The 24,859-nt window shown below is 48.5% G+C and overlaps 2 protein-coding genes and 1 pseudogene across 6 annotated transcripts; 1 reads left to right on the forward strand and 2 right to left on the reverse strand.

Annotated features, from left to right (window-relative positions):
* Positions 1–856: 856 nt before the first annotated feature.
* On the forward strand, positions 857–14,980 carry Hcn3 (hyperpolarization activated cyclic nucleotide gated potassium channel 3). Of its 3 annotated transcripts, none has more exons than XM_021629334.2 (8): positions 863–1,303; positions 6,365–6,794; positions 9,077–9,274; positions 9,623–9,841; positions 10,151–10,297; positions 10,660–10,900; positions 12,270–12,434; positions 12,818–14,980. In XM_021629334.2, exons 1-8 carry the CDS (start codon positions 1,029–1,031, stop codon positions 13,516–13,518), a joined length of 2,376 nt encoding a protein of 791 aa, XP_021485009.1. In that variant the 5' UTR covers positions 863–1,028; the 3' UTR covers positions 13,519–14,980. The 3 variants fall into 3 exon arrangements, with proteins under 3 accessions (XP_060248716.1, XP_021485009.1, XP_021485501.1); XM_021629826.2 differs by having other exon boundaries at positions 864–1,303; positions 9,077–9,238; XM_060392733.1 differs by lacking the exons at positions 9,623–9,841; positions 10,151–10,297; positions 10,660–10,900; positions 12,270–12,434; positions 12,818–14,980 and having other exon boundaries at positions 857–1,303; positions 9,057–9,232.
* On the reverse strand, positions 11,209–11,843 carry LOC110544225 (small nuclear ribonucleoprotein G-like; annotated as a pseudogene).
* On the reverse strand, positions 14,247–23,977 carry Pklr (pyruvate kinase L/R). 3 transcript variants are annotated; one of them, XM_021630903.2, is made up of 11 exons: positions 23,903–23,977; positions 23,162–23,344; positions 19,577–19,668; positions 19,350–19,481; positions 19,016–19,202; positions 18,428–18,698; positions 18,185–18,335; positions 17,826–17,978; positions 17,564–17,730; positions 16,062–16,243; positions 14,247–15,622 (listed from the first exon to the last, which is right to left on the reverse strand). In XM_021630903.2, the coding sequence occupies exons 2-11, from the start codon at positions 23,250–23,252 to the stop codon at positions 15,516–15,518; spliced, it is 1,533 nt and encodes a 510-aa protein (XP_021486578.1). In that variant the 5' UTR covers positions 23,253–23,344; positions 23,903–23,977; the 3' UTR covers positions 14,247–15,515. The 3 variants fall into 3 exon arrangements, with proteins under 3 accessions (XP_021486578.1, XP_021486497.1, XP_060248752.1); XM_021630822.2 differs by lacking the exon at positions 23,903–23,977 and having other exon boundaries at positions 23,162–23,895; XM_060392769.1 differs by lacking the exons at positions 14,247–15,622; positions 23,903–23,977 and adding an exon at positions 16,695–16,749 and having other exon boundaries at positions 16,104–16,243; positions 23,162–23,895.
* Positions 23,978–24,859: the final 882 nt, after the last annotated feature.

Genomic DNA, 24,859 nt, shown 5'->3' on the forward strand with positions numbered 1-24,859 from the left:
GGATTGTAGAAAGTGGATTGTAGAAAATGAGTTGGCCTGGGAGAATTTGTTGAAGACATTATTATTATTATTATTTTGAGACAGAGTCTCTCCAAGAGTCCTGGCTGTTCTGGCACTTGCTATATAGCCCAGGCTGTCCTCAAAGTCACAAAGATCCACCTCCCTCAGCCTTCCAGTGCTGGGATTACAGGTGAGCAACACCATGCCCAGCAGATTTTGAAGATTATTAAAAACTTCTGAAACCAAGTCTAGTGGCACACTCTAGCAATCCCAGCACTTGAACGGCAGGGGCAGGAAGATCAGGAGTTCAAGAACAGCCCAAGCTACAACCCGTATCATAAACAAAATATAAACTTTCTGAAATAATTTACTTGGAGATGATGGGAGCTTATCTAAGGCAGTGGCAATAAGAAGTGGAAACAAAGGGAAGAAACTGAAATGTTCGACACTTACAGCACTTAAAGGCATGTAGTTTGGTATTTTCCTGTTTGTTGATCTGTTTATGGAGATGCACCGTTGACTTCGTAGCTAAGATTTCTGTGCTCAGTTTTGCATCCTCAGCATGTACTCAGTGAATGGCCTTCGATAAAGGTTGGTTTAATTAATTAGGAAAGCAGTTAAGAGGATCTCAGGCAGAGGAAGACACCTAGGAACGTGTTGGGAAAAGACGTGATCAAAACAGAAGGCTCTGGACAAGGATGGGAAAGAAGAATCTCAATTTCCATACTGTCGGTCTGCACATGGCCAGTGAGTTCCCGCTTCAAACAGCGAGACACACCCACACAACCTCAGCGCCCCTAGACCACGCCCCTGGGGTGTGGGCTGCAGCGGGGCCCGCGGTCCGCTCCTCCCGTTCTCGCGCAGCCCTCGCCAGGGGGCGCAGCGCCCGACGTCTATCGCCTGCACACGCCCCCTGCGCCCCGGGCGCACGCGGGTCGCAGCTCCGGTGCCTGGGCAGGGCTCCCAGGGACCAGCGCGCCTGCCATGGCCGTGGACCGGCTGGGGAGGCCCTTCGAGTGAGGGCAGTCATGGAGGAGGAAGCGCGGCCGGCGGTCGGGGCCGGAGAGGCGGAGACCCCTGCGCGCGAGACGCCTCCCGCGGCCCCCGCCCAGGCCCGCGCGGCCTCAGGTGGAGTCCCGGAGTCTGCGCCCGAGCCTAAGAGGAGGCAGCTCGGGACGCTGCTTCAGCCGACCGTCAATAAGTTCTCTCTCCGGGTCTTCGGCAGCCACAAAGCGGTGGAAATCGAGCAGGAGAGGGTGAAGTCCGCCGGGGCCTGGATCATCCATCCCTACAGCGACTTCCGGTACGGGGGGCTCCGCGGGGAGAGCGAGGGACCCCAGTGCTACCAGCCTGCGGATTCCTGGGTGGGTTTCCCCGGGGTCCGCTGTGTTTTGTCAGGTTAGGGAGACATTAGGAACTTGGTTTGTCCAATGCAGGAACCCCACCACAGAGAGTATGGTCCAAGTTTGGAAATCTTGCGTCTTTCCAGTATTGTTTTCTCAGGGTGTGAGAAATTGTATCATACCCCCAAACTCGGAGACCGAAGGGAGAAGCCTATTTCCGCTCTCTACCACGCTTTGCCCAGACACCAAGCACTTGCCCAGTTCAGCAGAACAGATTAGGGGCGCTGAAGTACAAGAGAAGCTGGGAACGCTGGAGATGGACAGGGTTCGGGCCCCTCCGCAGCTCTGTTTGCTGTCCGTGGTGCTGAAGGCGGAATGCGGCGATGCGGGGCGGGGCGGGGCGAGGCGGATAGTCAGAACGGTGGAGGAGGACAGCATGGGCTCGGCCACCGCCCAGGTGTTCCCCATAGATAAGGGATGAGAGTGGGAATGTAGCCATTTCACAGTCCCTTTTGGGCTGTACGTTTACATCAAGGTCGTAGGAGAGAAAATCAGCCCTGTCCTTGGGGACGTTGAAGGACAGCTTTTAGATGAAGAAATGAGGCATGTCTCTGGGGTCTGGGAACACAAACGGATACCCAGACAATATCTTCCATCAAATATCCACTCCCTGTAAATAACCCCCTAGCCCTCTTTATTATTTCACTTGCACATCTATTCTCCAGCAGATTTCCTCCCCTCCCCCAGTTCACCCTCAGACATATCCCCAGAAACCAGATCCCCCTCATACTTGTGTTGCTTCTCCGTCCTCTACCACATCACCCGCTGGGCTTGTGACTGCCTGTGAGGCAGGCTGTGAAGAGGCTCTGATAGCAAGGCAAACCTTTTTCTCCTCTCTCTCAGTGTCTCACAGTGCAAGATTTCTTCTCAGCAGCTGTCAGAAGGGAGGAAGAAGCATCAAGGGTTTGTTGCTGAGTAAAAGCATAAAGTCCACAGGGCATCCAGGGGTGGGTCTGGACTTGGGAACCAGCAAGCTACTTTCAGGGGCTGAGAGGATTGCTTTTGCAGTTGGATCAGAAGGGACTGTGTTTGGAACTTATACTGGGATGTGTGCTCCGGAGATTTTTCTCTGAATGAAGCTGTTCCCTATTTCCCTCCTGACCTTGTATCTACACAGCTTCTGAAGCAATGTAGCTTGTCTGGCCTACCTCAGCCAGAGTCTCAGCATGCACAAGCAGCCTAGAGAAGGGAAGGAGTTCACAGCTCAAGGCATGCTGTCTTGGGGGTTTTCAGGGAGTCCTTTGCATGTACAGCCATCTGAAGTACTGTGGAGGGTGATGGGAATCCCTGAAAAGCCCAGTTTAGATGTGTGCAGGGTGGCTTATTCCCACCCTGGCCATGGATGACAGTTCCCCCACTCACAGAGAAGCAGCATCCATGCTCTAGCCCCGTTGGAGAAGAGGAAGACTGAGAAGGGTAGGACAGCCTAGATTAGAAATAGACAGAGACCTGGAGAAGCAGCTACCTTTTCAGAAATCTGGAGATAAAGAGTGATGAACCATAACAACAACCACTGTTTATACAGCACTGTCATGTCCATTGTCTCTGGAAAATTTCCCAACAACCCAGTGAGATCAGCATAGAGTGCTTATTTAAAAAAAAAGTTGCTTTTTTTTTTAAAAACAGTGTTGGTGCCAGTGTGTCTGTGTGTGCAGCTCTGTGCATGTCTACTTTTTGAAAAACAATTTAGATTTCTCTTATGTGTGTGAATGTTTGCCTGCACATGTGTCTATGTATTACATGTGTGCAGTGACTGGTCCTACAGGTTGTCCTTTGACCTATAGATGTGTGCTGTGTCATGCACACATCCACTGATGTGTACATTATGTTTTTCATTTCCTCATTCTCTGTGAAGAAGGAAGAAGAATCTCTCTGTCTTTTTTTTTCCTTTTTCTCTTCATTTGGGAGCCTTTGGGGGGGGTTAGTTATCTGCCTACTTTGTCCTTTGGACCATTGTTTTTCATCTCTTGAATTTAACTTGCAAATAAAGAAACTAATTTTACACAATAAAAATTATTTCACCATAAGAGAAAAATAACAGAAAGGGGGCCAGTAAGGTAGCACAGTAACAAAAGGTGTTTGCTGCACAAACCTGGTAATCTGAATTCAGTCAACCCTTGGAGGAGAGAATGGTGCTTACCAGATTGTCCTCTGACTTCCACATGCACCTCATATCATGCACACATACACACAAGAAAGAAAAAATTTAAAATAGTTATAATAGAAAGGCTTTAAAAATAGTTTTATCACTTTTCTATGACTCCCAAACCATTTCTGTCTGTCTTGGAACTTTGTGTACATGGAATTATCCGATTTTTAACCTTGTGTCTCTTGCTTCTTTTGCTCAATGCTAAAAATGTGAGATTCAGGGGCTGGAGAGATGGCTCAGTGGTTAAGAGCATTCTCTGCTGACCCTACTGACTAGTGTTCCTGGTGCTGAAAGCTAGTCTTGCATGCTGCTAGAGGAGAAAGGTAAGCACCACCCCGGCTGCAAACCCTTTGCTGTAGTGGCTCCTCTGTATGCTGCACTGGGAAACAGGAGCACAGAGGTTTTCCATGTAACCAATCACTATCTGACTAGGTTTAAGGCTCACTCCATGAGATGGAACCCATGCCTGACACTGCTTGGATGCCAAGAACCTGAGGCTAGATAGGCTATGGACTTAGGAGAAAACCAAATGCTATTTTTCTGTTAAAGGAACATAGCAATAAAATCACTCCTAAGAACATTCAGCTATATTCATTGTCTTAATCATTGTTCTGTTGCTGTAGAGGATAGCATGACCAAGGCAACTCATAAAAGAAAACATTTAATTGGGGGCTTGCTTACAGTTTCAGAGGCTTAATCCATTAACATCATAGCAGGGAGCATGGTGCTAAAGCGGGAGTTGAGAGCCACATCCTGCTTCACATACTGAGAGACAGAAAGAGAAGCTGGGTCTGGCATGAGCTTTTGAAACTTCAAAGCCTACCTCCAATAACACACTTCCTTTTTACTCCAGTAAGGCCACCCTTCTCAATCCTTCTAATCCTTTCAAGCAGTGACTGTCTATTGACTAAACATTCAAATATATGAACCTGTGGGGACATTCTTAGTCAAACCACTACACTCATTGATTAGTATCTTGATCAGCCATCATCAGAAAAACCTCCTCCTGTAGTAGATGGTAACAAATATAGACATCCACAACTGTAGAGAGTGAGAGGCTACAGAACACTCAGTTCTAAATGGGATGTCTCCATCAAGTCCTTCCCTTCAGGATTAAGGGAACTATGCAGAAAGGGTGTAAAAGCCAATGCTGATGAAAGACAACAAGGAACAAGGCCTTCTAGACACCCCAGGGCCTACTTACATACGAACTCACAGAGACTGTGGCAGCGTGCAAGGGTCTGCACAGGTTTAAGCCAGATGGAGTTTCAGCTTTGATAGAAGTGGACAAAAGTCCTCACCCCAAACCCAGAAGCTATCTCAACTTGACAACCTTTCAAAAAAGAAAAAAAAAATTCTCCAATGGTGTCTCACTGGCTATACAAACAGTAAGGGCAGGCCACATGTCAGCAATAGATACCCAACATAAAATTAATTCAATGGTGTTTTTGGAGGGTTTTTGTCTTATAATGCTTTGCCTGGGCATTTTTTTTTTTTTTAACTTTACAGGTTTTTTGCTTATATAGTATGGTTTCTGATTTTGTGGGATTTTTATGGGATTTTTGTGTGTGAATGTATATGTGTCTCTGCATCCTTATATATTTTTCTTTTTTTTCCCCCACTTGGGCTTTTTGAGAGAGGGTTTCTCTGTGTAGCCTTGGCTGTCACGGACTCACTTTGTAAACTAGGCTGGCCTCAAACTCAGGAATCTGTCTCTGCCTCCCTGAGTGCCATCACCCACAGCTTTCCTTATACATTTCCTGTGCTTTCTCTTTGACACTTTTTTTCCTGCTTGTTTGTTTTGTCCGATTCTGATTTGCTTGTGTGTTTGTTTAGTTGGCTGTTTGTTTTCTAATGAAAGAGAGAAAGAAAGGTGTGGATTTGGGTGGGTAGGTAGGAGGGGAGGATCTACGAGTTGAGGAAGGGGAACCTGTGATCAAAATATGTTGTATGAAAAAAATCTATTTTCAATAAAAATTAAAATTATTTAAAAAAAAAGTACTGGCTACCCTTGTAGAGGATCTGAGTTTGGGCCCCAGCCCTACATGGTGGCTCATAGCCTTCTGTAATTCCAGTTCCAGGGGATCTGATAGTGTCTTTGGGCCTCTGTGAGCACTGCACATTCATGGTGTATTGATATATGTTAAGGCAAAATACCCACACACATAAAATAAAGATAAATCTCTTCTTGGTTCAAATGTGAGATTCAGCTATGCTGTCAAACAGTGTTCCAAGCTGTGGATATATTTACCTCTATGTATTATGTCTTTATCTACATTTATTTTTTAAATTTTAATTTATTTGTGTGTGTGTTTGTGTTTTGCCTGTATGTATGTCTGTGTATCCTCTGTTTGCCTTGGAGCCAGATGGGCACATCAGATGTGATGGAAGCAGAGTCATAGATGGCTCTGAGCCATCATGTGGGGGCTGGGAATTGAACACTGGTCCTCTGCAAGAGCAGCCAGTGCTCTTAACTGCTAAACTATCTCTCCAGCCCTCTTCATTTTCCACTGATAAACATTTGAGTTGTTCCCAAGTTTACTCCTGCTATAGACATGATGGGTTACATTTCCTAGAACCATGCTCCCATTGGGTGTTTATACATAAGGGAGCAGAGTTGCATGGAGTACAAATATCTCATTCTACTATGTAATGCTCTTTTCCCAAATAGTGATTCCAGTTTTCACTCTCAGCCGGTTGAGATGACCAATTTGTGACTTTGTGATCTTGACCACTCTTGGCTGTATCAGACTATCTTCTGTTAATCTAGCTGCTGATGGAGGAAGACACCATCTTGCTCTCTATTCCACAGGTTTTACTGGGACCTGATCATGCTGTTGCTGATGGTGGGGAACCTCATAGTCCTGCCCGTGGGCATCACTTTCTTCAAGGAGGAGAACTCCCCACCCTGGATCGTCTTCAATGTCCTCTCTGACACTTTCTTCCTGCTGGATCTGGTGCTCAACTTCCGAACTGGCATTGTGGTGGAGGAAGGTGCCGAGATCCTGCTGGCGCCAAGGGCCATCCGCACACGTTACCTGCGCACCTGGTTCCTGGTGGACCTGATCTCCTCCATCCCTGTGGATTACATCTTCCTAGTGGTGGAGTTGGAGCCACGACTAGATGCTGAGGTCTACAAGACAGCACGCGCGCTGCGTATCGTTAGATTCACCAAGATCCTCAGCCTGCTGCGGCTGCTCCGCCTCTCCCGCCTCATTCGTTACATACACCAGTGGGAAGAGGTGGGGTGGGGAGGTGGGCAGGGGGGTATCATATTCCTAGGAAAGGTGCTATGGGTGGAAGTCCTGGGCAACTTTATGGGGTGGGAGAGATATTGAGGCTTCCAAGTGTGAATTCTTTGCAAAGTTGGTGGGTAAGAGAGGCAGGAACAGAGGAGAGCTCTGGGAAGGATGCCTAGGCTGAGGGTCGGGGTAAGGAGAGGAGGAACACTGCCGCTAGGAAAACACTTGGTGTTGTTTGATTCTTTCTTGAGTGGAAGAGTGGAAATGGAAAAGAGGTGCAGAGTTTAGTGGCTTAGCGTGTGCGCTCATCTCATTGGCTCTGATGGTGTTAGACATGCTGACCTTAGCTGGTATATTTTTGTGTAATATGGTTGGAGTTAGTATGTGTGAAGCGCTGAGAAAAACATCCTCACACAGTGTGTTCCCAGGATTTCACTGGCTTTTTGTTTTGCCTTGGTTTCAGCTTTTTGAGAAAGGCCTCAGTCTTTTGGCAGTCCTCCTGCCTCAGTTTCCTAGGTGCTGTGTGTACAGGTGTGAACCGCCAGAAAATAGCTATTATCATGAATGCTATTATTAGATGGGAAGAGGAATGCTGGTGTTAATCCTTGTCCTGAGGACATTACACTGGGAATGACAACTTTCCTGTTTCCCCAGGCTGTACCTGGGCAGCTTGTGCAATCTAGAACTCTCTGAATCTCTATCTCAACACTTATTGTTTAATTCCAAGCACAGGGTTGGTTTCAGTCTTTGTACGTAAAAGATGAAAAAAGCAACCATGTGTTATAATGTCCTATATAAGTAAATAATAGTCACATCCCTCATCCTTGCATGCCTTACTGGGGACTTAACCTAGGGCCTCATATATGCTAGGCAAGTGCTTTGCCACCGAGTGATATCCCTAGTTTTTTTTGTTTTGTTTTTTGCTATTATTTTATTTGTGTGTATGTCTCTGTACTGCATATGTACCTGATGCCTGTGGACTGAAATTATTGTACATGGGAATCAAACCCATATCCTCTGGAAAAGCAGCTAGTGCTTTTTTTTTTTTTTAAAAGAAAAAATTTAGAAGAGTATTTTATTGACTGAAAACACTGCAAGCCTCTGATTAGATATCTCACAGTGTTCAGGGAATGTGTAAAATGTGTACACAATCAAACCTTACCTGTAAATCTTTCAAATGCATTGTTCAGTCTCTTGGCCCCAAAACAGTTCCTGCTGGGTTTTTTAAAATTAACTTTATTCTTAAAAATAATTTATTCACTTTATATCCTGATTGTAGCCCCTCCCTCATCTCCTCCCATTCCAAACCCTCCATCCTTCTCCCCCCTTTCCACTGCCCTAGTTCTCAGAACAGGAGAACTGTCCTTCATCTGACCCCAGCCTATCAAGTCTCATTTGGATTGCTTGCATCCTCTTCTTCTGTGGCCTGGCAATGCACCCCCCCATCTGTAACCAAAGAGCAGGCAACAGAGTCCATGTCAGAGACAATCCCTGTTTACCTTACTAGGAAACCATATGAAGACTGAGCTGCCTATTGGCTACATCTAAGCAGGGACATCTAAGTCCTCTTCATGTATGGTACTTTGTTGGTACATCAGTCTCTGAGCAGCTAGTGCTCTTAACTGTTGAGCCATCTCTCCAGCCCTTACTTTTTATTTTGAGATAAGATGTTACTTAGTTGCCCAGGCTGGGGGCTGGAGAAATGGCTTATCCAGAGGACCTAAGTTCGATTCTCAGCACTTACATGCTGGTTCACAACTATCTGTAATACCAGTTCAAGGAGATAAGACACCCTCCAAGGGCACCAGGCATGCATATGATACCCAGATGTATATTTAGGCAAAACATTTATATACATAACATTTTGTTTTGTTTTTTGAGACATGATATCTCTATTTAGTCCTAGCTATCCTAGGGCTCGCTATGTAGATGAGGTTGGCTTTGAACACAGAGATTCACCTGCCTCTGCCTCCTGAATGCTGGGGTTAAAGGGGTGTGCCATTACATCTGACTCTTTTTTTTTTTTTTAAATTTAAGAGGAAAAAGTTGCCTAGGCTGGCCTTAAACTTAAACTGATTCTCCTTCCTCAGCTTCCCCAGTAGCTGGGATACAGACATTTAACACTAGGCCAGTTAATAGCTACATTTTTTTTTTTTTTTTTTTAATTCAGAGAGACTGAGAAAGGGAAAAAGAGGTTCAAGGGGAATTTGCAAGGCTGGGACTGGAGGGGACCCAGCCGAGCGGGGTTCCTGTCCACAACAGTGCTTCCTCGGACTTCTCAGATCTTCCACATGACCTATGACCTGGCCAGTGCAGTGGTTCGCATCTTCAACCTCATTGGGATGATGTTGCTGCTGTGTCACTGGGACGGCTGCCTGCAGTTCCTGGTCCCCATGCTGCAGGACTTCCCTTCCGACTGCTGGGTCTCCATGAACCGCATGGTGGTGAGACGTCCCCCAGCTCTGGCACTCCTGGGCCTTGTAAGGGCTTCTGCCTGAGCAACAGGGATAGCCATAGGGAGCAGTGGGTAGGAGATAATCCAGAAAGAAGATGGAAGGGGAAGGGACTGGTGGGGGAGAGGGTAAGGAACCTAGACAGAGGAAGTGCTTTTGTGTTGGAGGGAGAGGCAAAGAAGGAGACCAGGCAAAACAAAGGTCCCCATCCACAGAAGAAACCCTTTGCTTTGGGGACTCCATACACCAAATGCTGAGAGGAAGGTCTGAAATAGAAGGGGCTCACAGAAGTGCTGAAAGGGAGAAAAGGGGGAAGGTGGAGAATGAGACTCTGAGGGGCCCACCCCCTGTTCTGCAACATACTCTGCCCCCCAGAACCACTCGTGGGGTCGCCAGTATTCCCATGCCCTGTTCAAGGCCATGAGTCACATGCTGTGCATTGGCTATGGGCAGCAGGCACCGGTGGGCATGCCGGACGTCTGGCTCACCATGCTCAGCATGATTGTGGGCGCCACATGCTATGCCATGTTCATCGGTCACGCCACTGCACTTATCCAGTCCCTGGACTCTTCCCGGCGACAGTACCAAGAGAAGGTCAGCAGGGACAAGAGAGGGAAGGGGTGGGTGTGGAGAAGTGCTGGAGATTGTTGTGATGTGTCCTATGTTCCTTCCTGCCTCATATCCATTTGTCTGTCTGTCCCCATGCCTCTGTCTGTGGACCCCTCATTTGGGGTTTTTCTGTAATTGCCCTGTCTTCCTGTATCCTGTATCTTCCTGTGTCTGTGCACACCACTTTTATCACTTCTGGGTTCAACTTCTGTGACCTGCATACCCCCATCCCCGTTGTTCTGGCCCCATGTTTCCACATCTTTTTCCTACTGGCAACTGGTGCTGCCTCCCCAGTACAAGCAGGTGGAGCAGTATATGTCCTTCCACAAGCTGCCAGCTGACACACGGCAGCGCATCCATGAGTACTACGAGCACCGCTACCAGGGCAAGATGTTCGATGAAGAGAGCATCCTGGGGGAGCTGAGCGAGCCACTTCGGGAGGTGGGGCCAGGCTGGACCTTGCGGGGAGGGCTCTTCAAGGATCTGGGCTTCTGGAGGTGCAGTCTGGGCTCCAAGGGAGTGGTTATCAGGTGTTCCTGTGGGAGGGAGGACAAGCATTTGAGGGGAGATGGCTTTCTGTGGAAGATCTTTTGGGAGCAAAGGCTATCTGAAAAGGGGTTGTCAGGTACCACGGAAAGGTACAGCATGGAAAGGTCTTAAAGGCAGGTTCTCAGGGAGATCCCTACAACCATCCATTGACAGCTCTTGACAGGATGGATGGGTCTTCTGGAGAAAAATGAGCTTGGTGGGGGCATCTTCCAGCAGGAGGCAGAGCCAGTCTGATAGCCTCCTCCTATATCCAGGAGATTATTAACTTCACCTGCCGGGGCCTGGTAGCCCACATGCCGCTGTTTGCTCATGCTGACCCCAGTTTCGTCACCGCAGTACTCACCAAACTCCGCTTTGAGGTCTTCCAGCCAGGGGATCTGGTGGTGCGTGAGGGCTCCGTGGGCAGGAAGATGTACTTCATCCAGCATGGGCTGCTCAGTGTGCTGGCACGGGGCGCCCGGGACACTCGCCTCACTGATGGATCCTACTTTGGGGGTCAGCAAGTCTTGGGGAATATGGGGGGTCATGATCATTGGACAGAATGCAGTTGCTCCCTAGGATCAGGGGCCCACCTGTTTGTGCTACAGGAACACTCAATAACTCTTCCCCAGACCTCAGTGAGTTTCTGAGCTGGGGCCTGAAGCTCTTTTTTATTTTATTTTATTTTTGAGACAAAGTCTCTCTATTATGTAGCTCTGGCTGTCCTGGAACTCACTATGTTGATCAGGCTGGCCTTGAACTCACAGAGATCCATCTGCCTCTGCTTCTCAAGTGCTGGGATTAAAGGCATACACCGCCACATCTTGTGGTTGCTTTTCTTATTTATTTTATTCTTTATTTTTTTCCTGAGTTTATTTAGCAAAAATTTTGATATGAAAATGTACATGACCCAATTCTACATCACAATCAAACAGATCCTTTAAGGAGGGATGTGGACGCCTCTTCTGAACAGACATCGTTGAGAATTTTTTAAGGCTTCTAACATGATGATGCTGTTTCTTCATATGACCACCATTCTGATGTTATTCTGTTGCCTACTAGTTAACTTCTCCACACACTCATCAATCACAAGATTCACAAAGGGATCAAAGCCCTGTGTTATTCCTTGTACATTTAACTTTAATGATAACTTCTGGTTCATAAATTTCTTCAATTCAGGAGGGTGGGCCTTACTCACGGCGACTCCTCAGTGGGCTCAGCATGACAGGGATGGGGTGTTCAGCCTCATGAATGTGTGCAGCAGGCTTGGCGCTGATATCTGACCTATTTTATGTTTTAAAAAGCTTCTCAGGAGAGTCTAGTGTATGTCCAGGGCTAACAGCCCTTTAGGATTGATTGTTAATGACAAAATGCAAGGATCCCATGAGTTCAGGGATGAAAGCCAGGAATGAAGCAGACTTAAGCTTTGTGGGGCTGTCCAGAAACTCAGCCATGCCAATGCTGCCAGCCACTGCCCAGAGTGACTGAGGCTCATATAACCTGCCAGCTGCCTAATTACTCACCACCTTCAAGCATCCCATCAGGCACTTTGTGTCTATTTAGTCTGCTCTTCTCTGGGGCCTTCACTCAAGGCAGGATGGAGTGATTGGACTGGTATTAGAGTTACTGTGCAGAGGAACTGGGAACATCTGGGACTGGCAGACATATTTGTCTGCTTAATTTAAAGAGAATTAAAAAGTTAGTGAGTAGCCTTTCTGATATGCACAGGTCTGGAGACAGACTGCTTGGAGCAGTTAGGGACAAGGTTACCATTAATTCCTCCCAAGCCTAAGGACAGAACTGAGAATCCTGGGCTAGTTGCTTCAGGCCTAGTGGGAGGGAGCTCTGTGGCCTGGAGTTCTGAGCCTCTTCTCAACTTTTGCAGAGATCTGCCTGCTGACTCGAGGCCGGAGAACAGCCAGTGTAAGGGCTGACACCTACTGTCGCCTCTACTCGCTCAGCGTGGATCACTTCAATGCAGTGCTTGAGGAGTTCCCAATGATGAGAAGGGCTTTTGAGACTGTGGCTATGGACCGGCTCCGTCGCATAGGTGAGGCCTGCTTACTCTGTCTCCTCTGGGTCCTGGCTGGGCCTCACCTTATTTTTATAGCAAGAGTCTAGCCCTAGAGCTTTGGAAGTACACCTCAGCCTACCAGGTTCCAGTCCATGCCTCCAGCAGGTCACTGTTGCTCACTTTTCTTACCCCCAGCAAGCTATGGCCATGGATATATCTCCCTAAACCTTTATTCCTCAAGCCCTCTTGGAGACCAGTCCTTAACCTCACTGTTTAACTGATGCCACCTTCTGGCTTCTGTTGCTAAGCATTCTTTCCATAGATCCCCTGCCTCCCAGACTCCCTCACATTCTGGTTATCCAGCCTCTGAATTAGAGTCCTTCCTTTTCCTAATTTCTTGGTCCTGGGACAACTTGTAGGTAAAAAGAATTCGATATTGCAGCGGAAACGCTCTGAGCCAAGTCCGGGCAGCAGCGGTGGCGTCATGGAACAGCATTTGGTACAACATGACAGAGATATGGCTCGTGGTATTCGGGGCCTGGCTCCTGGCACAGGGGCTCGGCTCAGTGGAAAGCCAGTGCTGTGGGAACCACTGGTGCATGCACCTCTGCAGGCAGCTGCTGTGACCTCCAACGTGGCCATAGCCCTGACTCACCAGCGAGGCCCTCTGCCCCTCTCCCCTGACTCTCCAGCCACCCTCCTTGCTCGCTCTGCTAGACGCTCAGCAGGCTCCCCAGCATCCCCACTGGTGCCTGTCCGGGCAGGTCCTCTGCTGGCCCGGGGACCCTGGGCATCCACCTCTCGCTTGCCTGCCCCACCTGCCAGAACCCTCCATGCCAGCCTGTCCCGAGCAGGGCGTTCCCAGGTGTCCCTGCTGGGCCCTCCCCAGGGAGGAGGTGGTCGGAGGCTTGGACCTCGGGGCCGTCCACTCTCCGCCTCTCAACCCTCTCTGCCTCAGCGAACAACAGGTGATGGCTCTCCAGGGCGCAAAGGCTCTGGAAGTGAGCGCCTGCCCCCCTCTGGGCTCCTGGCCAAGTCTCCAGGAACAGTCCAGCCACCCAGGCTACCAGTGCCTGAGCCGGTTCCCGCCAGAGGCCCCCAAATTTCTGCCAACATGTGAAATCCTAGGGTACACTGGCCTTAGCTATTGACATGCAATAATGTGTGTCTGAGGGTGGGAGTACCTTGGGGAAGGCTGTAGAGATCTAACGTACTGCCCCTTACTACCACAAAGCTGCGCTGTGTCTTCAGCTCTAGCAGCTGCAGCCTGCTAGTCTTAATCATATTCCCATTTGTCATACATAGGTATCCAGTGCCTACCATGTTCAAGGCACTGTTCTAGATACTGTGTGTCTCCACTGCCAAGTAGGAGTGACCCCAGGCTACAGTCCTGCTAGGAGCAGGCCTGGGCCCACAACCCTGCCTTCAAAGCCCAAGTACTTCTGCCACCATCACTGCCAAGTAACTAGATGGCTATTTTCCCATCAGTGGCCCTGCAGGTTTTGCCCAGTGTGCCCTATACTCTCATTCCTGTGGTCATAGCCGGGGACTGTCGATTGTCTCTTACAGCCAACAGACATCTAGCACCCTGAATGTGAACATCCACCCTCTCACTGCCGCCCGTGGGCCCTCCTTGTCCATATCAAGTGAGAACAGTGTCTGCCCACTATAGCCCACCCTGTGCAGCTCCTGTGCAGTAGCACTGCCCTTATAAACTAGAAACTGCTCTTCACTGTGCGCCCCTAAAGCAAAGGGATACTTGGCACCTTCTTACTTACCATGCCAGCCTAGCTTTCCCCAGGTAGGGGCAAGGGGCTGAATCCTCATGTGACCTTTTATCTTTCCCTCTTTGTCTTATTTATGCAGTCCTTTATTAATTTTATTTATTAATTTGCTAATTTGACTTATTCGTTTTGTTATTCATTTCTTTATCTCTCCTCCTCACCTCCTGGCAGGGAGGCTAGGGGGCTAGGGAGACATCTTTGTGGTCCTTGTACAATGCCATCAGCAGCAACACTCAAACTCGGTATTGAGGTAGTGGAAAGAGGGAACAACAGGAGGACTGAACACATTTTCCCCCTTATCTGGGTTTGCTGTTGCTGCAGGAGAAGAGGGAGCCCTGGAGTATCCGAACCTAGGATGGGCAGGCCAGCAACCCCTCTGCTTTCTCAGGGACAAGAGCAATGCACTGCTCACTCGCTATGCCCGCTTTTGCACACTATAGCATTGAAGTGTGGGGGCAGGGCCACATGTTCTTTGGTGAGGAATTCTGGGATTCTTGACCTGTGGGAGTTGTTTTATTTGCACCTAAATAATTGGGTTTAAAACAAAATATTCATTTTTGCTTCTGACCTTATGTGGAAACAAAGTGGTTGTGGAAGAGTTTCTGAATCATCTGACCAGCAGAGCAGTGGGCATGAGAACAGCCAGATTAGTGAGCTCAGCTCCATGGTTGTGGAGTCAGTAAGAAAATAAGGCTGCCCAAAGTCCAGCTGGTGGTTCATGCCTGTAATCCCTACCCTTGAGGGGGCCAGGCAAGAGGATTTCCACAGTAAGAGGTCAGCCTAAGCTATACAGTGAGACCTTGTCTCAAAAACAAAAAACAAAAAACAAAAACAAAAACAAAACAAAACAAAATACCCAGTCTGTCTCAGTTCTCCCCAATACCCATCCACCTCAGCCTCCCCTAAAAGTGTGGCATTGTGCTCCCTGGAGGAGTGTTTGGCTCTGACTTGAGGCCATCAGAAGATGACACTTTGCTCAAGAAATGGTCATGTGGGTTACATCAGAGGACAGAAGTATTTTAAAAAATAATGGTTCTATGGATATTGGCTGAGATCACCCTGTTTCTACTCCCCCGTTCTAACGTTAGGAAGCCCAAAGGAATAGAATTAACCAGCTGGGCTGGGATTAAAGGCTCAGGGCATCTTAGAATCTAGCTGAGCGGATTGAGACAGGGATATACAATTGCTGCTGTTGGATGGCCAGTGCATAAGTGGACCCAGACATTCAGGGCCCATGAGAAGCACAGGAATGGGGTGATGGCAGATGTACAACTGTGGGAGGGTGTTGGTTGAAAGAAATGGGTACATCTAGGTCAGAAGGGGGAGAAGCCTTTCAGGATATGCTCAGAACCCGCATAATGTTGGTATAGCCAGAGCCAGGTCGCCAGCCAGTCACCACAATCACCAAATCACCAACACGGAGGAAGCCACGGAGCTTTCCTGGTAGAGAAAAAGGTGGCAGTCATTGAAGAATCTAGGTCAGCCATTACCACACACCAATCAAGGCTACACTTTAGGAGAGAAGGAAACTGAACCGGTGGTTTGAGGGGATGGATGTGGTTTCTAAGCCTTTGCATTCATGTGGCTGCACTAATGGGACAAGGACAGGTATGGTCAGACAACTATAAATTCAAACTTAGTTCCAGCTCTTCTGGCTTTCTGTTCCCTTGTCCTATTAGGTTGTGGCAGACAACGGAAGAGACTTCTTAGGGATACTTCTGTTTTTATACCCTTCTCCTCAGCTTAACCTCCCTGCTTAGAGTCTGAGACACTTGTCCATCTTAGTGATTACTATGAACAATCTTGGACCAGTGAGGACAGGTAAAACCTTTGAGTTGGGGCAAGAAGCCAGACCGGGGAGCAGAAGAGCAAGGCTTACCACTTTCAATGCCAAATTGGACCCTTCGATCCACATCATCTGCCCAGATGGCCTCTGGAGGCTCACAGTAGAGCAAGGGGAAGACTCCTCGGCACAGGTGGACCTGTCGGGCAGCCTGGGCAGAACGAGTCACAGCAATGACAGCTGCCCGAGGTCGGTACCGAGATAGCAGCTGAGCCGAGCTGGGTGAGAAGGAGAATGTTAGTACAGAACATCAGAGCGTTGACTTAAGAAACAGGAGTTTGAATTGTGCTTCCTGGTGTCATTAACGAGCTGTGTTGCCCTGGGTAAATTCTAGTTCTTTAGCTCTTATCATTCTCACTAAGTATTAAGAGTATCTACCATGTTGGACAGATAGGCTCAGCCTTTAATAGCTCTTGCTGGGTTCAGTTTTTAACACCAGGGTGGTGGCTAAGTCCAGTTTCAGGGGTTCTGACACCCTCTTCTGGCCTCCAGTGGCACATACAATGGTGCACAGACATACATGCAGGCTAAATGTCCTTACATATTAAAAATAATATTAATAAAATAAAAGCAAAACCTGAGCTAGGGAGATGGCTCAGCCCTTAAGAGCTCTTACTGCTCTTTTAGAGGACCTGAGTTGGTTCCCAGTATCCACAACAAGTAGCTTACAAGTGCCTATATCTCCAGCTTCAGAGAATTCAACACCCTCTTCTGGCCTCAGGAACTGTACATATAAGCAAACACACACAAATGAACATAATTAAAAATAATGACAAATCTTCAAAAATTAGAAACGTAAAACTAGCTGGCACATGCCCAGTACTTGGGAGATGGGTGGAAGCTGAGGTGTAAGGTCAAGGCTACTTCAGCTGCAAAGTAAGATTAAGACCAGCCAGGACTAATGGGCCCCTATTTCAGAAAAATTCTATGAAAACCAGTAGTGGTGGCACATACTTTTAATCCCAGTGCCCAGGAAAACAGAGACAGGCAGATTGATGTGGGTTGGAGGCCAGCCTGGTCTACAAAGAGAGTCCAGGACAGCCAAGGATACAAAGGGAAACCCTGTCTCAAAAAAGAAAAAAGAAAAGAAAAAAAAAAAAAAGAAAAATCCTATCAAACAACAAAAGAGGGTAAAACTCACTAGAAGATGTATAACATCTCCTGTTGTTAATCCTCATAACCGCTTGGGGGAACAAACAGCGAACTCTCATAGATCCAAGGAGACAGAGATGTCTTGTGGAGCTCAAGAGTGCTAAGTCTCAGTGCTAAGTCTGAGCCTTAGCATTCAGCCTTATGGCTCTTCAGCACTGTGAAGCCCTCTTAGCCCCAGGAGCCCAAAATGCTCTGAACCCAACGTGCTTCAGTTATAACTTGCCAATTCCCTGGAGCCCACTGGCATAGGTCCTAAAGTGCCCCAGAGCCACCTTCCTGGCCTCCAGCATGCGTAGCTCTCACATTTCTTGCGCTGAAGCAATACTTTTCATCACTCACTGTCAGCTGCTCCCGACCAAAAGCCCCGTCTCCAGTATGTTTCTCACCGTCCAGTCTTGGTGAGTACAATAATGGCTGCGGCACAACACTTAAAGGAAGCCTCCACAGCTCCGATAGCGGTGACCTCAGTGGGGTCGCGGCTCAGTGGTGCTGCCCGGCGTAGCTCCTCGAATAACTGGCGGTGGTATACAGCGGCCTCTGCCTCTCGGGCAATCTGTAGGTACAGTAGGTTGAGTCAGGTACAGAGTCAGGGAGTTGCAGTGGGGTCTGAGTCCCTGGTCCATAGGCTTTTCTGAACTGAGTTCCTACCGCGTGTTGCATCCTTACGGCCTCAACGGGGAAGCTGCCCTTGGCGGTCTCCCCAGACAGCATGATGCAGTCAGCCCCGTCCAGCACGGCATTGGCCACATCACTTGTCTCCGCCCGAGTTGGTCTAGCTTTAGTGATCATGCTCTCCAGCATCTGGGTGACACCATGTATCGCAAAGCTGTTAGAAGTCACATTCTGATTGGGGACCCTGCCCTTACTACTTCTCTGGCACCTGCACTCTTAGAATGCCAGGGTCACAGTGAGATCCTGGAAGTTCAAATCATCATTTGTGACCAGACACCAATCGCAAAATGTAGATCTGAGGTTGCTTTAGCCCAGCCCAAGGGTTCACTCCAGACCTGCGTGGCACAAACGACAGGCTTGCCGGCCAAGTTGCAGCGTCCAATCATCATCTTCTGAGCCAAGAAAACCTTCTCAGCTGGGATCTCAATGCCCAGGTCACCCCGTGCCACCATGATGCCGTCACTCACCTCTAGAATTTCGTCAAACCTGGGTGGTCAGAGTCAGGAGATGCATGGGGGTCGCATGCGGAAGAGGGGCAATGGGAAACAGGGCTGATGGGACCAAAGACCAAGCCTCACTTCTTCACTCCTTCATGGTTCTCAATTTTGCTGATAATTTTGATGCCCTGTCCTTCTGGCCCCAGCGCAGCCCGGACTGCAGCCACGTCACTGGCTTTTCGTACAAAGGAGGCAAAGATGATGTCCACATTATGCTCCACCCCGAAGCGCAGATCCAAGAGATCTTGCTCAGACAGCCCAGGCAGGTCCACCTCGGCGTTTGGCAAGTTCACACCCTTTCTGCTGCCCAGGATACCTCCATGCTCCACTTCTGTCACCAGCCCTTCTGGGCCTGCGGGTATAGAGAGAGCCGGCGTCTGTCAAGGCTGATACCGGGATATAGGCACGGCAGACGGAACTCTTAAGCTTGGAGCCTCAAGAAATCAGGGACTTCTGAGCCCTTCACTGCCCTCCACACACTCTAAGAAGAGGCTTCAAAGGCTCAGTCCCGATCCGCAATGAGGGCAAGGAACCACTAGGACAGGTGGGGAAGCAGACCCTGCCAGGGCAAGGTGCGGGAGGTCTAGAGCAGACGGAACATAGAAACCACAGGGAAGAGAAGGTGTCCCCTCTTGGGGCACCCCACAAGAGCAGAAGGCACTTCCGCACCGATTTTCCGCACCACTAAGGAGATGAGCCCGTCGTCAATGTAGATACGGCCTCCCACTGCAACAACCCGGATGATATTGGGGTAGTCCACCCACACCGTGTTCGCGTCGCACCGTGTTTGGAACTCCGGGTCTACGGTCACCAGCACCTGTGAGCCCTTCACAATCTCCACCTCTAACTCTGGGCCCTAGGGAGTGGGGTGGGGCGGGCAGAGAAGCCTGAGTTTCACACGTGGGCCCTCACAGGGCAGGACCAACACTGACGTACTGTCTCCCACCCCAGGGCTCTCACACTCCCCGGGGCCCCAGACAACGAGGATCCGGAGACTTCTCACCCCTTGCAGGACCCCGGTGCGTATCTCAGGTCCCTTGGTGTCCAGGGCGATGGCCACAGGCCTGTAGCTGAATGGGGAGCTTGCAAAGCTCTCAGTTGCCTCCCGGATGTTGGCGATGGACTCTGCGTGGTACTAGCAGTGAGAGCAAGAGTGAAACCGGAATTTCAAGGGAAAGTGCTGTCCATCAGGAGCGTTTTCCAGCTCCGCCCACCACAACCTCCCCATACCTCGTGGGAGCCATGGGAGAAGTTGAGTCGTGCAATGTTCATGCCTGCCTTGATCATCTCCTTGAGGCGTTCCACAGAGCGTGATGCTGGCCCTGGAACCAGAGAGCCCAGAGAGAAGGTCCTCCCAAACTTGACTGATGGCCAAACCTATCTGCACCGTTGGAGACACTCCCTGACCCTGGAGCCTTTCATTCTCAGAAGTTCCTCTACGCACAGGCCATAAACTCCTTTTTCCCAGTCCACGCAGCATACACGTCTTGTGAAGACAGCTTGTGGGGATGTTTAGCTTCAGGCAGGCCTTTGGCACCTTTGTTTACAAGCGCCTTGACGTTAAGTGCCACACTATGGAGGTTGCTCTAGGTGTGAGGGGTCAGTCGAGGCGGGGTAAGAAGGCCAAGTAGGCGCTTTTGCAGCCAAGAGGGTTCCCTGACAGAGCTGAGTTCTATGCCATCCTCAGCAGCCTACAGGAGCAGTAGCACGTGATAAGTACTCCCCTCCCCTCCTGTTTTGCTGCTCTGGAGAAGGGCCTCCTACATGCACTGAGCTGCACCTGTCCTTTATTTTTCTTCCATCCTTCCTTCCTGCTGAGACAGGGTCTTATGTAACCCAGGTTAGCCTTGAATTTTTAATTTTAGTGTGTGTGGTCAGAATCCAGCATGTGAGTTTCTGAGATTGAATTCAGGTCATCAGGCTCCATTACAAGCCAATGAGCCATCTCTGGGCATAAATGTTTGATCCTCCCGCTTCTGTCTCTCATGTGATGCTATTAAAGTACACCACCAGCCTGGCTCTCCATCATGCTGTGTGTCATGCTGCATGTGTGAATGGTGTGTGTGGTATATGTGTGTGTGTTCTGTGAGTACTGTGTGTGTGGTGTGTGTGTGATGCACGAGAGGTTGTGTGTGTGAGTGGTATGTAAGTGGTGTGTGTGGTGTGTGTGAGTGCTGTGTATATGTGTGTACGTGTGTGTGTATATGGTGTGGTGTGTGAGTAGTGTGTGTGTGGTGTGTGGTGTGTAAGTGTGGTGTGGTGTGTGAGTGATCTGTGTATGTATGTGCATTGTGTGTGTGCTTTCTGGTATATGTGTATGTGATATGTAAGTGGTGTGTGTGTGTATGTGGTATATGTGTTGGGTGTTTGTATGTGTATGTAGTATGTGTGTGTATGTGTGGTGTGTGTGTCTGCCTGGTCCTCAGCTCTCACCATTTCTACCTTTACTCGTCTGTGATCCCAACTGTCCTTATACTTGGGAGACCATCTGTGTGCAGGTGACACCTTTCTTTCCTTTTTCTTTTTTCTTTTTAAGTTAGGGTCTCTATTTAGCTCAGGTTTAGCCTCAAATTTACAACAACTCTCAGATTTCAGTTTCTTCAGTGTGGATACAGGCATGAGCCACCACACTTGCTAATTCCTATTTTTGTTTATTTATTTATTTGTTTTTTCAAGACAGGGTTTCTCAGTGTAGCAGTGGCTGTTCTGGAACTCACTCTGTAGACCAGGCTGTCTTTGAACTCACAGATCTGCTTGCCTCTGCTTCCCGAGTGCTGAGACTGAAGTCATGCACCACCATGCTCAGCTACTGATTTCTATTTTATACCTCCATTTCAGATCACTTTCCCAATCCTAGAGCTAAATATCTGTCTCCTTATTGTCCTTGTTCAACCCATTAACTCATCAGGAAATTCCCATGGCTCAACCTTCTTCCACCTCACGCACTATAACCTGCTGAGCAAGGACTGTAGGAGAGCCCTGTCCTTGCCCTCATTCAGCACCTCAGCCTGTTTTCAGGTAGGATGAGGCTCATCTGTCACCTGGGCAGTGGGGATGCAAGAGTTCCAGTCTAGCCTGAGCTACAGGACAAGAGACCCTTGACCGACAAGCTAAAAAGCCAAAAAGAAAAGAAAAACCAGAGTGCAAGGAGGGAGGCTGAAGCAGGATGACTACAAGGTCACAGGCTGCCTGAGCTGTAGAGGCAGTCAAGGCCAGCCAGGGCAATCCAGAGAGATTATGTCAAAATAAAAAGTAAAAAGACAGCTAAGGATGTGAATTGTGGTAGAGTCCTTGCCAGGCCCTCAAAGCTCTGAATCCCATCTCAGCACACACACACACACACGGCCCCTCCAGGCCCTGCCCTCCCCCAGTCTCTTCTTGCCTGCTATGCTCTAATGCTGCTCTCGGCCTCCTTTGTGTTTTAAGATTGATTTTTAAACTATGTGTGTCTGAGTGTGAGTATGTGTAAATGAATAAGGGTCAGTTGACATCATCTTACTTAGAGCTGGGATTACAGGTATTGTAAATTGCTCAGTGGGGTTTTGGGAACTGCGCTAGTGTCTTCTGGAAGAGCAATACTCGATCTTAATGGCTGAGCAATCTGCCCCAATTCCAGGGCACATTGGTTTAGGATCTGTGCATTGATTTTTCCTTTGCCTGGGCTTCTCTTCCCCCAAATACCTGCAGAGCTCTTTCTCCCCCTTTCTTGCTGTCTTCTTCTTCTTTTATTATTATTATTTTAATTTTAATTTTCAGAGTGTCATATAGCCCAGATTAGCCTTAAAGTTGATGCATAGCTGAAGATGACCCTGGATTTTTCACCCTCCTGTTTGCACTGCCCAGTGCTGGGATTGTAAGGCTGTTCTAGTCCAGCTGAATTCATCCCACGCCAGACCCTTCCTCCAGGACTAACTGGCTACATCCCCAGCTGCATTTTGTTTTTTGTCTTTGAAACAGCATTTCACTTTGTAGCCCCAGCTGGCCTCTAAGCAATCCTCACTCACACTGTGGGGGTCATGGATGTGAACCCACCACCATCCCCATCTTTTCCACAGCAGCCCTGGTCCCTGTTTAGGACCATAGTCTTCCTCCTGCTTTCACACTCTATATTGCTGACCACATCTTCTCTTTATTTATAACTTTCTAATATACTGAATTAGCTACATTTTGGTCTTTTTTTTTTTCTGGTTTGTTTGTTTGTTTTTGCGTTTTGAAACACGGTTTCTCTATGTAGCCCTGGCTGTCCTGGAACTCACTTATGTAGACCAGGCTGGCCTTAAACTCACAGAAATCCACCTGCTTCTGCTTTCAAAGCACTGGGATTAAAAGCTTGAGCCACCACAGCCGGCTTTGAATTAGTGATATTTTTAATAAGTTATTGCTTAGTATTTGCTGTCCCACCTGTTAGACTGCCCTTACATGTTTATTTACTGATCTACCCCAATTCTAAACCCTATCTTCTAGGTACTCAACAAGGACTGGTAAGCTGGGTGTGGTATCACATACCTGTGATCTCACTAGGTTCAGTCTATATAAAATGGGCTACATAATAAGCTTGAAACCATCCAAGGCTACTTGAGATCCTGTCTCAAAAACCTAGCCTCAAGCTGGGTGTGGTGGCACATGCCTTTAATCCTAGTGCAGCAAAAGACCCTGTCTCAAAAAACAAACAATAAACAAAGTAAGAACCCTCCAAAAAAATCTCTTCCCAAATATTTGTTGAATGAATGACTGTGTCAAAGATAGCAAAAATAAGGAGACACCTTGAGCCATCACAGTGGCCCTGTGTAGCTTCTGGGGGTTTGGCAGTCTTACCAATGGTGGCAATGATGCTGGTACTACGAGCAGCCACAGGTTCTGAGTCGATGTCCAGGAGGCAGAGGTGCTCCAGGAAGGTGTCTGCCATAGCTGCGGGCAGTTGCTGCTGCTGGAAGAAGGCAATGCCCAGCTCCTGGGCCAGTTGGGCTGCACTAGCACGTCGAAGGTATCCTGCTGGCCCTGTAGTAGAAGGGGACTCTGGGTCTTGTACAGACACCTGCCTGTCCTCCATGTTCCTCCTGTCAGTGTGGGCTGTGCTCATTCGGCTCTGCAGTTTGTGTGAGGCCTTGCTTCAATCTGAGTATCATAACCTGTTACTTTGTTTAGTCTAGAGGGTCCTATAGAGCAGTCTGTTAGGTTACAAGTAAGGAAAAAGACAGAAAGAAAAAACACATTGTCCAAGAAAAGTGCTTTGTCTGAGTAAGATGCTTCAAATCTGGGTCTAACTCCAAGCTTTTTATCCCAACTGCAGAGAGCCTTCCCTACTCCACACTCTTCAGATCATTTACTCTCCCAGAAGTCTCTTCAACCCCACATCTTATTATCTAGTCCCTGAATCAACCAGTTCCTTTTCCTAAAGTTCCTATTGATTTCCTTCCAGCTCCAGGCAGTTTGATGGCTTCCCCACTCTCCTCCTCTCCAAGTTCCCTCCATCCTCTCAGTGCTGTTCTGGCCTGGGGGCTCCTGTAGGTTGACCCAGCCCAGCTCAGTAGAGCACCTGCCATGCTGCTGTGTTACCTGTCTTGGCTGTGGGTCTGCTTTATGCTGTGGCGCTGTCAGTGGTATGAGGCCTGACTGAGATGAGATCTGAGGACTGGTTAAAGGATAACCAGCTATCATCTCTCTTGCCAATGGAAGCCTTGTACAAAGGGGCCAGAGTCCAGGAACCACGGGAATGCCCCGTGGCATCTATGCTGCTGGATCCCCTTTGGCCTGTCTGCAGAGCCTGGATCAAAGGCTCAGATCGGGTCTGTCTTTAACATAGGTGACACTGATGGCCGTCCTTGCCCCAAAGCTTTTACCCCCAGCTCTGAGTTTACTCTAATTCTTCCCTACGCTCAGTGGTGTCCCTTCATCTTCTTACCTCCTGGAGCCCCACTTAGGACAGACTTTGCTAAGTCTTTTTGGGACCTAGAGATCCACGGCCAGAGCTGCTGGGGTAGAAAGTTCTCTTGGATGGACATGCTTCCAAAGCGTGGGGCTTGGGCTGCAGGAACCATAGACTGGGTGGAGAGAGTGCTCTAACTGCTGGTCTTATCAGAGGGAACCAGAGAATAAAAAAGGGGCACACCCAGTACAGTCCCACCCCGAGAGTCCCTTCTCGGGGACTGCCAGTTGTCAGCCCCCACCTTTTCCCTTCTCCTATGTCATTCATAGTTCCTGATCAATTTTTAGCCCATTCACACTGTCTGCTCATCAACTCCAATAGAGACCTTGGTTGCCAATGATTCAATCCCTTTCTCTTTGTATTTTATTAAAGAGAATCTTAGGCATATTCTCAGAGCAAGCACTTAGAGGTGGGAACTAGATTGTAGAAAAGAGGGAAGGAGAAACTTGATGGTATAAAAGTCAGAGGTATCTTAGTTACTCCTGCTTGTTATTGTGTGAACACAAAGATGAAACCAAGAACATTTCTGAGCATTAATTATAAACTTGTTTAAATTGTCATTGATCAGCCATATTGATAAATACATT

Source organism: Meriones unguiculatus, chromosome 1 (assembly GCF_030254825.1).
Source record: "Meriones unguiculatus strain TT.TT164.6M chromosome 1, Bangor_MerUng_6.1, whole genome shotgun sequence".
Taxonomy (NCBI): Eukaryota; Metazoa; Chordata; class Mammalia; order Rodentia; family Muridae; genus Meriones; species Meriones unguiculatus.